The sequence below is a fragment of the Brassica napus genome, chromosome C7, assembly GCF_020379485.1.
Source record: "Brassica napus cultivar Da-Ae chromosome C7, Da-Ae, whole genome shotgun sequence".
NCBI classification, from domain to species: domain Eukaryota; kingdom Viridiplantae; phylum Streptophyta; class Magnoliopsida; order Brassicales; family Brassicaceae; genus Brassica; species Brassica napus.
Window position 1 is genome coordinate 16,581,231 of NC_063450.1, and position 16,337 is coordinate 16,597,567.

The window sequence follows — 16,337 nt, forward strand, 5'->3', positions numbered from 1 at the left end:
GCTTTCCCGACCATCAATAAGACGTCTTTGCTTAACCCACATTTAAAACCAGACGTTCCCTCGTTTAGTACCGTTTCCCGATCAAACAAACTCCATAGTGAAGGTGTTGGAGTTGGCTATGAAGGTATGTATGCTTTGTCTTCAGTTAGTAAATTTGGAATCGTTCCTTTTTGTAAATGTTGTGTGAAAGGTATCTAATTTGATTTATTCAAATAAAAACTTATAGAGACAAAGGCCGCTACTGATTGTTTCTGAAGATGTTGAAAGTGAAGCTCTTGCAACTCTTATCCTTAACAAGCTACGTGCTGGAATCAAGGTTCGAAATTTAGACAACTGAAACTTTTCATTTAATCTTCTTCTTTAGATTCGGACTTATTGTTTCACCTTTCTACAGGTTTGTGCCATTAAGGCCCCTGGCTTTGGAGAGAATAGAAAGGCCAATTTGCAAGACCTTGCTGCCCTTACTGGTGGAGAGGTAAACCGTTCGTTGCATTATGTGACTGTGAATACTACAGTCAGTTTAAAGTCAAGATTATTGACTTGGCTTGAAATAGGTTATCACGGATGAGCTCGGCATAAATCTGGAGAATGTGGACTTGGGCATGCTAGGGACCTGCAAAATAGTAAGTCTTTGAAATCTCTCTCAAGTATAGATGGTATCTCTTAGTATGAGATTAGATTGATCTGTCTATGGCGTTGCCAACATATCCTTTTTGGATTGTAAGTGTAGTTGACAAGTGTCTGGTTATTTGTAGGTTACTGTTTCCAAGGACGACACGGTTATTCTTGATGGAGCCGGCGACAAGACAGCCATTGAGGAAAGATGTGAGCAGGTAATTGTTAGCATTGTGCCCTGATAACTTTGGTTGGTAGAATTAGTATGCAAGAGTGTATGCAAGCTTACATAATTGTCTGGTACTGCGACTAACAGATAAGGTCAGCAATTGAACTGAGCACTTCAGATTATGACAAGGAGAAACTGCAAGAAAGGTTGACTAAGCTCTCTGGAGGAGTTGCAGTTTTGAAGGTTAGTTTATTTTGAAAATGTTTCAGTAGTAAACCAAAGGTGTGTATAGTTTTGTGGCTTGTTATAAACTCTGGGGCTCTTTTGGGTATAAGATTGGAGGTGCAAGTGAAGCTGAAGTTTGTGAGAAGAAAGACAGAGTGACAGATGCTTTGAATGCCACTAAAGCAACTGTTGAAGAGGGTATTTTGCCAGGTATGTCGCCGCCTCCAGCTAGGAACACTTACCACTTGAAGCTAAAAAGTGTACCAGATGTTCTTACAGATCAAAACACTTGCAGGAGGAGGTGTGGCTCTTCTATATGCAGCGAGGGAGTTGGAGAAACTTGCAACAGCTAACTTCGACCAGAAGATTGGTGTGCAGATCATTCAGAACGCTTTGAAGGTTAATATAATTCTAAAGCGAATAACATCTTTGATCTGATGATTCTTGATAACAAGTTTAACGGATATTTGTTTTACCAGACCCCTGTGCACACAATTGCTTCAAACGCTGGAGTAGAAGGTGCTGTTATTGTTGGCAAACTCATGGAGCAAGATAACACAGACCTTGGTTATGATGCTGCTAAAGGTGAGCTAGCTATCTGTATCACTTCACTTTCAATCTATTTGATTTTTCTCATCTCTAGCTAATTCTGGAGAAAAATATAGGTGAATATGTGGATATGGTGAAAGCTGGTATCATAGATCCTCTGAAAGTGATCAGGACCGCTTTGGTTGACGCTGCGAGGTAATCAAGAGTCTGCCAATACTCACTCTTGTTTGAATATGTCTCGAGGAAAAACTTAAAACATACTTGTTTGTTTTGTTGTTTACAGTGTGTCGTCTCTGTTGACAACAACTGAAGCAGTAGTGGTAGAGCTTCCCAAAGACGAAAGCGAGGCAGCAGGTGATAGACTTCTATTATCTTGAGTCTGACGTTGCAAGTGAGAACGCTGACGTGTTTAATGAGGAAGAGAGCCAGGAGAGCCTTGGTTTAGTTCGGAAGGTTTGCTGTTAGAGACAGCTCGGGAAGAAGTCACAGATATAAGAAGAGAAGACGACGATGAGAGGGGGCATGCTTTGATGTTGCTGTAGATTGACGCCTTGAGTCATCTTAACCCGATCGCCATGAGATCGGTGACGAAGGTGAAGCTCGCCATGAAAGCCTAGCCGGAGTCAAGCTCAAAGCTGTTCGTTTATCATCTTTGTAAGCACGTTTCTGTTCAATAAAGGAGTTAGGGATTTGTAAACTCTATCGGCAGGAGCTGGAGCAGGCATGGGTGGTATGGGAGGCATGGATCATTAATTACATCACTAAACTCTTTTATATTTTTTTTGGCGCAATCATCACGTTAACATGAGAGAGGATTATTGTACGAGTCTTCGATTATTGTACGAGTCTTTTGCCTTTGTTGCTCAATAACAATAACAATTGGCAAATGTAAGGATACCTTTAGCATCAAAGTTTTTTGAGGCATCAATTGTTTGCATTGATTTATTGAATGGACTCTTGGTTTCTAAATTTGTTGATGATATTAGCTCCACACTCAAAGCTCAATTAACTTTGTTAAACGAAAGATATAGAACACAAATCAAGGACTACACAAGCCATAGTTTCCATGCATGTCAACATTTCACAAAGTGTTATCATAATTAATTGGAAGACAAATGCAATTCCACAATTAAACACCCCCCCTGACGATGTATCAACAATGAACATGGCCATCGTGAGAGTTATGGAGCAATAATAACCTTCAAGCCTTTTGCTGTTGTTGCTGCACCACTCGCTGTGTTGGTGTACCTTTCTCTCACCACGTCGTCGTGAACATGACTCCAAGTCCTTCCTCTCGGCAAGCTCTCTGGCCACATAAACCTCTCAGACGACGTATTTTTCAGACTCTCGTAGAACTCATGCGGCGTCTCGCAAATCACATCCTGAATACAAAACGTTTTTGAAAAACAATACTTTGTTTTCCTTTCTTATAAGAAAACACTGAACACAGAATCTTGTTCATAGATTTTACCTCTGCCATAGCTTTGATCTTGAGAGTTACATCGTTGCTAAGAAGAACGAGGTTTTCAGAGATGTTACGGTTTCGACAAAGAAGTGCACATTCGAGAACTTGATCTTCTGATGTAGATCCATTAGACTGAGGAGTGGCTTTGGTTTCCTCTGAAAGGCTTTGGAGCTGAATCCACCATTTGGTATCAACTATACACTCTTGGATCCAGTCCAGAGCTGAGGAAGCAATCTCTGCTCTTCGTCTAAAGAGAAGACTCCAAGTGCGCTTAGTGTCATTTAATTCCCTTAACACTGTTCGAGGTACGACCAGATGTGTCCCTTTAAGACCTTGCAGCAAGTGCAGTGGCTGCCTAGACTCCTTGTCGAGGAGGGAAGAAGTGTCCAACACAATGGTCCATTTAATCTTGTAAAACACAGTGACACTTATGGTTATTATAAGATGTACACAAAGATCAAGGAAAATCAAATTATTCACGACTTACAGAAGAAGAACAAATGCCCCTAGATATGGTGTTTCTTGCTGAAGCAGGGGATTTCTTCTTTGGTGTCAGCGGCTCATTCTTCACCTTTGATAAAGTGTGAAAATCTTCATCCGGCAATGAAAGGTCCCTTGTATCCTCATCATCACTAGAGACTGATGATCAATAAGTCACATCCAGATGTCCATCTATATCATCCGTTTGTGACTGCAGTGAAGGCAGGCATTCAGAAGGCTAAGCAAATAACCTGGAAAGACTAAGACAAGTTGAAACCTTTTGATTGTGTGCTTCAATTATTCTATCCAAAAGTAGATTGTCCTTGGCGTATGCAAGGCTAACGGGAATCCAGTTCAGTCTATATTGCCTTGTTGAACAACCGATTCTAATGACATCACCTTCCTTCACCTCAACACACGCATCTGGCTCAACTTTATGATCCCTAACCCATGTCCCATGCCCTAAACCAATTAAAACACATATATACATAAAGATTCCAAAAAGAAAGAAGAGAAATTCCAGAAGAAACAATCAAAACTGCTTTCCTACGAGAGGATAGATCGGTGGCGAATAGTTTCTGATCAGAGGGAAGAGATCGGATCTGCAAGTGGTAACTGCTAATGCTACGGTGCGTCAGCGGAATGTCGCAGCATGGATGTCGACCCACCTGCAGAATCTGTTCTTCCTCGCTGCGACTGTTGGTCACGAAGAGGACCATGAGAATCGCTCCCTTTTTCAGCACGGTGAACACAGGGATCGTCTTCTCCATCGGTTTCTCTTCCTTAACGTCCATGGATAACCAATCTCTTGAAAAGCGATAAGAGTCTTATACCTTACTTTCCCATTGTTTTGTAGATATCATGCGATCTATACTATAAGTAAAATTTTAGAATCCAGCTCTCACCTTAGAGTTAGAGTCTTATAGGCCTTTCAAACCCGTTATAGCTCTATTGCTTTAATGAAATATGAATATCCGATTTTGTCCTTTCATATTTTCGAAATTATTAATTTAAATCATAAAAAATTCGAATTTCAAAATTTTAAAATTTCATAATTTCAAAATTTCAAAATTTCAAAATTTTGGATACTACATTATAATGTATAGTTTTACTTAGTTGTATTGGGTTATACTTCATTCTACTGGGTAATATTGATGTAAAGTTATACTGAGTTATACTGAGTACTATTGAGCGTGGTTATACCGAGTTATACTGAATTATACTGAGTAGTACCGAATATAGTTATACCAGATTATAATTAATTAGACTGAGTACTATCGAGTATAGTTATACCGAGTTATACTGAGTTATACTCTGTCATGCCAAATTATACTAAGTTATACTCAGTCATACCAAGTTATACTAAGTTATACTCAGTCATACCGAGTTATACATGAATTATACTGCATAATACTATGTACTACTGAGTTAGTTGTACCGAGTTCGACTGAGTTAATAACACCGAGTTAAACTGAATCTAGATCTGAAGAGTATCTGTAGATGAAATAAATACAATCACGAAAAATACTGTAAAAGAAGAATAATATGAACAATAAGAACCCTAAATCATAGAAAACCTAAAATCTTATTCAAAACACTAAATCAAAATCATCAAGAACAAAAATAAACTCTAGATCGAAACAAACACACAATATTCCTCATAAAACGAAACCCTAATCAGAAATCACAGATCCATGACTATAAATGTAAATAGACTTCGAGCTCTTTTTTCCTTCAATTCTTTCATCTTCTTCACCGTTTTCTTCAATTTTTCATCATATTGAGTGGCTATGGATAAGTTTCACGAAAGATTGAAGAAGAAAAAAAAAAACAGAAGAACAGTTTGTAGATAGAAAGGAATGGAGAAAAAAGAGAGATGCCGCCGCAGAGAAAAGACAAAGAGAAGAAGAAAATAAAAGAATAAGAAAATCAGAGTCGATTATTGTATATAGTAGGGTTAAGGGCATTAAGGTAATTAGCTTAATTTTTTGCAATAAAAAAATTCAAAACTAAAATAATTTTTAGATGGATCCTTTGAAGATTACACGATGAGATGTGGGGGTAGGGAAGGTGTTCCCTCATATAGGCCTCGTTTAGAAGTGGTTATTGGGCCTCGTCTAGACTTGATTTAAGCAAATTTGTTTTTGTATTATTTTCATTTTATGGCTTTTACAGAAGATTGGCCTACTGCGAACTGAACCTGCCAAGATGCAATGAAATTCTACAGGTTATTGGGCCTCAGATGAATATAACATGAAACCCAAGTTTTACATTTTCTACTTTCTCTGTATATAATAAACTAGGTGTTGTGCCCGACGCGGACTTAAACATTTTCATAAATTTTTGAAAAGTTATTTGTACACTATCTTCATTTTACTAAAATAAATCTTAAAATAACTCAATATTATATTTTAATTATATTATTAAAATTTTTTGTTTGATTAATATTTAATTATATAATTTATGTTTTTAACTTTTTACGAAAATACTTTTTTCAGATAACAATACAATATATATAAAAATTATCCCTTTTTAATTATATTTTTAAATTTTGGATAATTCAATATTCTATTTTTAATTATTTAATTAAGTATTTTATTTGATTAATATTTAGTTATATAATTTATGTTTTTAACTTTTTACTAAAAGACTTTTTCAGAAAACAATACAATATATACAAAAATTATCTCTGTTTAAATTATATTTTCAGATTTTGGATAATTCTTACTATTATTAATTTTAATCAATTATCTAATCAAATAAATTAAAATTTCGTTTTTATTTTTTAATTTATCTATACATTTATTCATTAAGGGTATAAATGATATTAACCACTCTAACTTTTAACGTGAGAGCTCGATTCTAAAAATTTACTTCACAAATAATAGTATAGATCACATATCTAAAAAACAATGGGAAAGTAGGTCGCGAAATAGTTTTTAGTTTGCGGTTTGGGTCGCCCTTTGTTTTTATCTGAAGATTGGGTCGCCCTTAGTTTTTATCTGAAGATTGGGTCGCAGTACTACTTGACCCTATGCAAGTTTTCCATAAAAGACGTAACCCACCCTGCTGTCCCGAATAAATCACGAGAACGCCACTTTGGCCTTTGCACACTGTCTCGATTCTCAAGACAAACGACCCAGTAAATTCGCCACCCGAAAACCATCGCGGTAATTAAACCTCTCTCTCTCTCTCTCTCTCTCTCTCTCTCTCTCTCTCTCTCTCTCTCTCGTTTAACTAAAAGTCGAAAAGTCTTGGCGATTTCTTCTCCCTGGTGACTGATTCATCTGTTGTGAGCTCTAATTCATCTGCAGCAGCTCCCGATCAACTTTAATTCTACCAGCATGGTTTCAAAATTGAAGACTTACGTCGGCGGGGAAGATTGACTGCCAGAGCCGCCAAACAGCCACGACCTCTAAAAACTCAGCGGTACCAAGGTTCGGTTTTCTGTTTTCTTTCTCCTTTTACCATATTCCGCCTGCTCTTGAGAGCTCTAACTCTGTGTTCGCCTCTTATCCTTAGTGCACATATTTTCTGGTTGTAATTAGTTTAAAATTCGTGTTGCTTTATTTGCATGTTTCTGTTTTTATTAATTTTTAATCAGTGTTGTCAGGTCGTTTCTTCCAGATAAATGTTTCTGCTTGCGTTTTTGTTTCAGTTTTTCTTTCACATTTTTCTTCGGTCTCAGTTTGGCAGACTGTTTGAGTTACCTGTCGCTCGTTGCCACAACTCTATTAAGCTCATTGGCAACCTCCTTTGCCGTCACCTAATTACTATTGGGATATTTTTGTGTAGGATCTTCGAGAGTACCATAGAACAATAGAAGAGCTGGAAGACAAGCAAGAATCGAGACTGAAAGAGATATTTTATTGATAATATGAGCATGAACTACAACGTTTGGTGTATAAACCCTAGTTCTAGCTGCATAGCTCTAATCTCTTAGTTTCGGAATGCCGATCCCTTATTCTAGGGTATGGGTTCCGCTTATATAGTCTTGCAGACGTCGGTGAAGTAGGTTAACCTCTTCCATATTCGACAATATGGAAGAATCCCCTTAAGTAGAAAACTTCCATTTTACCCGGAGGAAGGGGTCGGAACCAGGGCTCCTTTCAGCAGGAACCTGGAGGCCGGTGTCCTACCCGGGGTCTGGAGAAATTTCATACCGGAGTATTTTTTCTCAACAATTTGCCCTTTATTTTTCGATTTTGCCATCGAATTCTGGAGATAACCTGTTGATAGGCCATGAATTTTATCCACATTTAGCCATGGTTTATAAGTTTCTTAATATATATTTACTACTATATAGAGTCTATTTAGAGTGTTTACAGGTTCAGTTACGTACTGGAGAAATATGGTGATTTTGGAGCCTTTTGAGTGCAAAACTGCACATATGCGTCAGATGTTTAGCTATGGATGGAGACTTTCCCACTGTTACATTGAGCCCATATTTTGACACAAGATAGAACTTTGACTTAGTTTTCGAATGCCACCGGTTTTAGGTCAATCAGCCTCCTCTAGCAGAAGTTATGCCCGTTCTACTGAAGAGTGGTCATTATGCCTCGCGAGAGGAAGCTGTCGAAGAGATGAAAGAATATCGATCGATGGTGCACCCATAATGTCGATCGGCGGTGATACCAGAAAACAGACCAAGCCTGTTTCGTGACCAATTTAGGCCCAGAAGTCACCACATATTACCTATATACCCCTGGACTTACCAATATACCCCTAGACGAGCTGAAACCCTATTTTACTTTTTCTAAACCATTGTTGACGGCTATTCTTCATACTATTCTAGAGAGGGAGAGCTTAGGATTGGAGAGAGAGATTTGTACACTTTGAGAGAGGGAAGATCTTGAACTTCCTTTGTTTATTTACTCTATTATGTTTATTTATCTATTGCAATATTATTCAGACCATCAAAACCATGTCTTTTATGAATATGTCTTAGTAATCTCACTGTTAGATTTAGGTTTCTCATAATGTTGATATATGTATTCCTAGCTTTAATTGTTGTTAGGGTGATTTAATTAGTTCTTCATCTAGTTGTTCTTACTACTAAGCTTAAGTATGTTCTTACTTATTTAAATAATGGAAAAGTAGTTCTAGGAGATCAAAAAGATCGAGTATGCAATGCACCAAACCAAATTAATTATAGACATAGGGCTCCAATTCCTATTGGAATAGCTGGTTTTTTGAATGCTGGACCGGAGCATCACTGAACGCTTGAAGATTGCAACATACCTGATCAGTTCTACACTAACAGGTCTGCGATCCGTCCTCCAGCAATCCAAAGAAAAGACTTTGAGCTGAAACCCAACTATTTCTCTCTAGTAAGTCAGCACCCCATTCATGGTCTTCCTCATGAAACCCCATAGACCATATCGAAGCACTTGAGGACTTTGTGTCTAACATCAAGCTGCATGGAGTCTCTGAAGACTACCTATTTTGCAAACTCTTCCCGCACTCCCTAGCTGAAGATGCGACTCACTAGCTGAAACAATTGCAGCCAGGATCTTTTACTTGCTGGAGTGATATCAAAAGCGTCTTCCTCAACAACTTCTTTGATGATGTACAAACCGAGGAATTTAGGAATAAGATCTATAATTTTTCTCAAGGCACTACTGAAGCTTTTAAGGCTTCCTGGTTGAGATTCAAATCCTACCAGCGAGACTGGCCACACCATGGTTTTCCCGAAATCCAGCTACTTAATATTTTCTTCAGAGGTCTTGACTAGACATACCAAGCGACTTTGGACGCTGCGAGTCAAGGGAACTTCAAAACCAAGACGCCTGAAGAAGATACGAGGCTTGTTGAAAATGTGGCGTCTAGCACTAGTGCCAAGAAGACTGATCTCGAGAGGAGGAAGATGGCCGAGAATTCAAATGGAGATCGGATATCTGAGGTGAAAGAAACGTCAAATTCAGTTCATGCTTTTGTGATTGGAGATGAGCAAGTTCTGTTTACCGATGAGAGTCAGACCTTTCTACATGAAGGAGATGAAGAAGAGCATGTAGACCTCACCGATGAAACTGGCTTTCACAAACAAAGACTTGCCGATCAGCAGCGAAACTTGAGCTTCACAAGGACCTACAAGGCAGAACAGACTTATAAGAGCAAGCTGGAATCTATGTTGGGACAAGTTCTAAAAGGCCAGCAGAAAATGTGTGCGGTTCTCGATGAAAAATTAGATTTCGTATATTCTGATTTACATGATATGTTTGAAACTTTGAGTGACCATGTGAAGAAATTGGATAGCCATGTTGCGCATAACGCTGGGTTTGTCAGAAGGGATGAAGGATTCCTTCCTGGAAAAACTAACACAAACCCGAGACGCCAAGTTTGTGCTGTGTTACTAAGAAGCGGAAAACGCCTTTCCCCAAGCATTGTAGAAATCACTTCTGCAGAAAAACCCCCTGAAGCTGAAAAGTCAACTATTAACCCCGATTAAGAAGAGGAGGAGTCGGAAGAAGATGTGGAAATCGATCGACAAGAAGGGAATAATGTCGATCGACCGACTATGATAAATATCGATCGACAGAATGAAAACAATGTCGATCGACGCTCGACTTCTGCCAAGCCGGCAGTAGAGAGAATGTATAGGACTTTGCCACCTTTTCCTCCTAACAAGATGCAAACTAAGCGAGAATTGGATAAAGCGATCTGCAAGAAAGCATTCGATAAAATCACGTTGGAAATGCCACTAAGTGATGCCATAAAAGTATCACCTTCGATATAGAAATATTTAAAGGATATGATATCCAACAGCTTCCCAGCTGCTGAACACAGCGCCATGATATTTTCGGAGGAAGTGAGTGCATTAATTCAAGGCGAAACTTCGATCAAGAGACCTCATCCGGGCAGTTTTGTTCTAGATTGTAACATACGAAATAAGAGTTTTCCTCGATCCCTTTGTGACCTAGGATCCAGTGTGAATCTCATGCCACACTTTGTCGCGATATCCCTGGGATACAACGAGTTCAGACCAACCAAAATAACTTTGGTTCTTGCTGATAGATCCGTTAGAGTACATGAGGGAGTACTAGATGACGTGCTGATAAGAATTAACGACTGTCACGTACCAACGAATTTCGTTGTGTTGAAATACCAGAATGACACAAAATATCCCCTCATCTTAGATAGACCATTTCTAGCTACCACTGGTGCGATCATCGACGTCAAAGAATGTCGGATATGTTTAAATATTGGAAACATTTCAAACACCTTAGATATGGAAAAACTGATAAAATGACCCTTAATCGATAAACAAGCCTCTTACGTGGATGATATCTCTGAGTTGGCTGAAGAATCCTTCATAGAATTATGCTCACATCTACCGAAGAGGAAACATTTAGCATCTAAATCAGAGCTGATGAATACGCGCGATGTATGGACACAAGTGTAGAAGTAGCAAATGTCGATGGCGTGGAGGATGACGATTTGGAAATCAACATAGATTGATATTTAAAGGCCGCCGTCGATCGACAACCATCCCCTCAAGAAAATTGGGATCCCGAAAAAGCACCAAAATTGAGTTAAAGCAATTGCCCGCGAGACTCAAGTATGCTTTTATCTACAACCAACAGAGAACTTGCGTTGTTATTGAATAAACTGCTCAAGTATAGGAAAGCCCTCGGATACTCTCTCGAGGATATTCATGGTATCTCTCCAGATCTGTGCATGCACCCGAATTCACTTAGAAGACGATTCCAAATCGTCAGTGGAACATCAAAGAAGGCTAAACCCGAAATTGAAAGAAGTTGTTAAGAAGGAAATTATCAAACTTCTAGATGCTGGAATCATCTACCCAATTTCGTATAGCAATTGGGTGAGCGCCGTGCATGTTGTACCTAAGAAAGGCGGAATTACAGTTGTTAAGAATGATAAAAATGAACTCATTCCCACGCGAACTGTCACTGGACATCGAATGTGTATCGATTATAGGAAGCTAATCTCTCCCACCAGAAAAGATCACTTTCCCTTACCCTTTATTGATCAAATGTTGGAAAGATTGGCAAATCACCAATACTACTGTTTTCTTGACGGATACCTTGGATTTTTCCACATCCCTATCCATCCTGGCAATCAAGAAAAGACCACCTTTACATGCCATTACGGAACATTTGCATACCGCAGAATGCTATTTGGTCTTTGTAATGCCCTTGCCACTTTCCAAACGATGCATGATGTCAATCTTTACAGATATGATAGAAGATTTCATGGAAGTCTTTATGGACGATTTTTTCGTATATGGATATGTTGGGGAATAATACTCAGGTATTGAATTTCTCCAGACCCCAGGCAGGACACCGGCCTCCGGATCCCCGCTAGAAGGAACCCCGGTTCCCCGCTACGAAGTATTCCAGGTCTGGTCCCTGGGACCGCCCCCTTCCCCCGGGAAAAGGAAAACTTCCGATAAGGAGAACCTTCCATATTTCTGAATATGGAATAGTTTAACCTACTTCAACCGACTAAGGCCCGCATTATAAAGACTATATAAAGGAAACCTGAACCCTAAAGCAAGGGATCAACACTTCGAGACTTGGAGATTAGAGCTATGCGGCTAGAACTAGGGTTCTTACTCAAAACTGTTGTAGTTCCAGCTCTTTGATCTAATAAAACGTCTCTTTCTACCTTCTTACTTATAAACACTCACAAAATCTATACGAATACCAGCCTTGTCCATCATTCTGTAATACTCACAAAGATCCTACAAAAAAATCCCATAACAGTTTGGCGCTAGAAGGGGGAGAGTAATCTAAAGTACGTGATAATGGCGGTGGATGAGCAGAACGAGCTACCCGAGGCTACTAAGAGAGAAGCAGAACTCCAGAAACAACTCAATGATCTGCAAAGTCGAGTAACCGAGCTGCATAGAACTCGGGAGGAAGGGAACCCCGAGCTCTCCTCAGAAGTCCAAAGCTTAAAGGAGAAGCTCAACAAACACTCCAAGCAACTGGAGAAGATAGCCAAAAAGCTCAGCCAACTCGAATCGGAGAAACTGAACCTCCGAGACGAGAACCAAGCCCTCAACACGACAAGCAACAAAAAGCGTCGATTCTGGGCTCGAGTTCGTCCTATGCCAACTCTGGAGATACCTAACTCTGGAATGGGTGCAAATCTCCCACCTAAGGCATTGGGAGAAGACGCGCCGGTGCGTGAAAAGGCTAAGGAGGCTCAGACTTACGACGTGGAAGAGAGCGAATCTGAGCAGGAATCTGATACCACTCAAATTACCCTAAGGAGTGATTTATACTCTCTCAAATAAGATGTCGAGTAGTAGTACTTAGGGATCGAATTCACAGGGAGCTAGGGAACCTAGAGTCACTAATGTGATTTGTTGAGCAAGATGTTTTTAAGAGTTTTAAAAGTAAATTGCAGTTCTTATATTGAACAAGTATTTGTTCAATAGCAAGTTTTGGGGGTTTTGGTGCTTAAAAAGGAAATAGCTAGACTTAGGGTTTTTATTCTGGAAAGTTGGAATTATAATCCTATAGATGCCTAATGAGTTGCATGAATGATAATGTAAAGCTCAACTATTTGATCAATAAGTCTTTCGACCTTTGCGAGCATTGACTTGTTGAGTATTAACTAGATCTATGATCTCAACTCTCGTTATATTGATCTATAGAAAGTGTCGATCGATATTTCAGTTGGTTTATCGATTGATACCCCTTTTGCACCGTCGATCGATTATTCAAGTGTGATATCGATCGACGCGCTCTAGTTAAGCTTTATGCACATGTTGAATGAATACTTACTAAGCTTACTAGATCAGCTCTCGCCTTGCTCATAGTAAGAAACAAAGTTCAATTAGAATGTTTTCAGGATGAGAATTAGCTATGGTTTTTATCAATCAATCCTAGGGCAAGCTCTAGGTAGCTAATATAGACAAAGGCATTAATGAACAATTCTAAAGATGATTATCACAACTCAGCAATCCATAGTTGGGCTAATCCCTCCTAACCTATTTAAACCCTAAAATATAACATGAGAACTACTCAGACATGGCTAAGCAATTCATGACAACAGTTAAGTATAAAAACTTCATAGAATAAATAAGATAAATATCAATGGAGTTCAAATCAAAAATTATATCTTTGTATCTTCTCTCCTATCTATCAATAAAACAATGAAACACAAAGAAAGCACACTTTGCCTCTAACATAGCGGCAAAGCTTATATAATTAGGATAAAACTCGTCAGGGGCAATCTTGTAAAATAGTGAAATCTTGGGCTTCAAGTCGGCTGTGACCAAACGGGCTTCCTGCGCGATTCTCTATCGATCGACACCATGACTTGTGTATCGATCGATTCTATCCCTCCAATATCGACCGATTGTCGATCTCGATGGTCATCTCGGGTGCTTGATCCAAATTTCTCCAAAATGCTCCAAAATCATCACTTATCTCCAAAACGTTCTTGATCTTATAAATATAATAAATAGGCTCTATAATAGTATAAATATTAGTAAAAACACCTATGGACTATAGTTGAAAATGAGTCAAATCCATAGTTTATCAACTCCCCCAGACTTATCCTTTTGCTTGTCCTCAAGCCAAACAAACATGAAGTCTCTCTCGAAGAGGTTTTAAAAACCGCAGGGACTCACCAGATTTAAAACTTAGAATTATTACCTCTACAATATTGCAATCCACATCTAAGAAATCCTAATCACAAAAGTACATCATACCATATCCTAGCTTAGCAACCAAATTCATCTAGCCAACAACTTAGCATAATCTTGTCTTTCATTCCCCTCTACCAACCTCATTTCTTAGCATAACATAAAAGTGAAGGCTTTACCTTGTGAGTATCGATCATAAGATTCAAGGATTCTCAAACAAGTATCTGGACCTGCAGGTAAACATTAGTTCAGATCCCCTCTCTCTCTACTAATTTCTCTCTTGGTTAAAAGTCTGCTTATATACAACATCATTAACCAAGATTGGACAGGCTTCCATGAATCAAGCCTTAATGGTGGTTGCCACCAAGTCATGTTCACTTCTTTTTGACCTATATCCTAGGATTATTTGTGAAGCAAGCCTTAATGGTTGTAGCCACCAAGTCCTATTCTAATCATTTACCTATGAAATTCTTATGAAGCAAGCCTTAATGGTTGTAGCCACCAAGTCCTGTTTGAATTCTTTCCTAATAAATCTCTAATATAATAACATACTAGATCTTGACCCGCGCCCCCGCGCGGGTGTTGGATTTAACTTGTGTTCAATGTAAATTTATAAACCATTGATTTAATAAAATGTCCATTTATATTTTTATGTTTTGTAAAATATATTTAGTGTAGAATATATTATATTATAATATAGATTTTTGATAATAATTCTTTATCTGTACGTAATATTATATTTATAATTTTATAACTTGATGCAGTTTGATGTAATTGAAATATTCATATATTAACCTATTGGTTTTTTGTTTATTTATTTAAACGTGATTTAATTTTTTACAATAGGTTTTTATGAATTATTATTAATTTTATGATATTTGGTTTTCTTGAAAATTGTATTGTACTAGATTAATATATACTATATATTAAAATTTGTGTTTTTATTTTCAGCCAGATTAAAATTGTATTGGCTCTCCCGAAGGAAGAATGGTGTCATCTTGATTAAAACACCTGGAGGTTCAAGTTAGACAAAGCCGTAGCAAGACTTCCCACGGAATGCGCAACCTCGGCTGATTGCTGCGAAGATCGGATCGGCATACCTCCACCCCTAGATGTTTTGGTCTGAACCAGGGCGGAAGGTTCAATCTTCACTGTCACCGCTCGACGACTGCCAGTAATCACCAAGTCGTCTCCGGATACTGTCCTGCTCGCGAAGTCCTTCTTTGCAGACATCACATTGGCCGCTTCTTGATAGGCCGCAAAAGGATCGTTGCTAGTATTCCCAGACATGTTCCCTGCATAAAGAATCATCAGGAATCCAAACAAAGGAACATTCAAAGTGCACCAATCGAAAGACGCTTACCCCAGAGGCTACTACGGTGTAACGCGCTGTCACTAAGTAAGAAGGGTACTTGACGACGATCAAGGGGAAGCTGGCGTGCTCGAACAACAGTTTCCTCTCCCTCCAAAAGAACGGGGTGCGTTCCAGCTGCAAACACAATAAGAGGGTTAGAAGATCAAAAAAGCAGTATAACCACGGCTATCCCCTAGACCTACCTATGAAGTTCCAGTGATAGGAGTGTCCATGAAGCATCACGAAAATATATCATTCCTGCCACTTTTTACTAAAAGCAGAACCTTTACGATCACCCTTTTGAAGCTCCTCCACAATAGGCAATCCGCTACGAGGACGAAGATGAAGCCGACCTTCGTTTCCGTTCAGAGGGGCCAAGTGATAAGAGAATACAACCTCATTGATCCCGAAGGATAAGTTCTCTAGGTCACCCAGGTTCTGAATGGCCACGAGTAATCTCCAGGACGGAAGATTCAGCTGGGAAGGAGAGATCTCGAAAAAATCGCATAAACTCGCTACAAGCTCTGGGATCACTCCTCTAAAGCCGATATCTAAGAAAGCCTCGTAAATGGCGATCTGCCCTGGGATGGAGCTAGAAGCCCGTTCCTCCGGTGCTGGTATCCGAAGAATAGTGGAAGATGAAAGAGAATATTTCCGCCGCCATTCTACCAGGTCATCTTCACTCACAGAAGACGCATGACCTATCGACGGAGGAGATGCATACGCATATGGAAGGGGGGCTGCTAGGTCATACTCTGATCCCATGCCCGGATCAAGAAAGCTGTCGGATCGAGAAACTGGAGAATCTACTCTTCTCTTAGAACCAGCCCTATTGGTCATCGAAGGTGTCGAAGAG

General features: G+C 39.1%; 1 protein-coding gene across 1 annotated transcript; it reads left to right on the forward strand.

Moving 5' to 3' along the window:
• The first annotated feature begins 107 nt into the window (after nucleotides 1-107).
• Nucleotides 108-2,486, forward strand: LOC106363846 (chaperonin CPN60, mitochondrial). The gene is made up of 10 exons (XM_048762453.1): nucleotides 108-316; nucleotides 395-475; nucleotides 555-623; nucleotides 756-833; nucleotides 932-1,027; nucleotides 1,120-1,219; nucleotides 1,305-1,408; nucleotides 1,489-1,594; nucleotides 1,675-1,753; nucleotides 1,842-2,486. Exons 3-10 carry the CDS (start codon nucleotides 603-605, stop codon nucleotides 1,933-1,935), a joined length of 678 nt encoding a protein of 225 aa, XP_048618410.1. The 5' UTR covers nucleotides 108-316; nucleotides 395-475; nucleotides 555-602; the 3' UTR covers nucleotides 1,936-2,486.
• The last annotated feature ends 13,851 nt before the right edge of the window (nucleotides 2,487-16,337 follow it).

Coding starts and splice junctions, on each gene's coding strand:
- LOC106363846 (XM_048762453.1), top strand. CDS start 603: ATGCTAGGGACCTGCAAAATA. Junction 834..931: donor TTGAGGAAAGATGTGAGCAG/GTAATTGTTAGC, acceptor TGCGACTAACAG/ATAAGGTCAGCAATTGAACT. Junction 1,409..1,488: donor TCATTCAGAACGCTTTGAAG/GTTAATATAATT, acceptor TTGTTTTACCAG/ACCCCTGTGCACACAATTGC.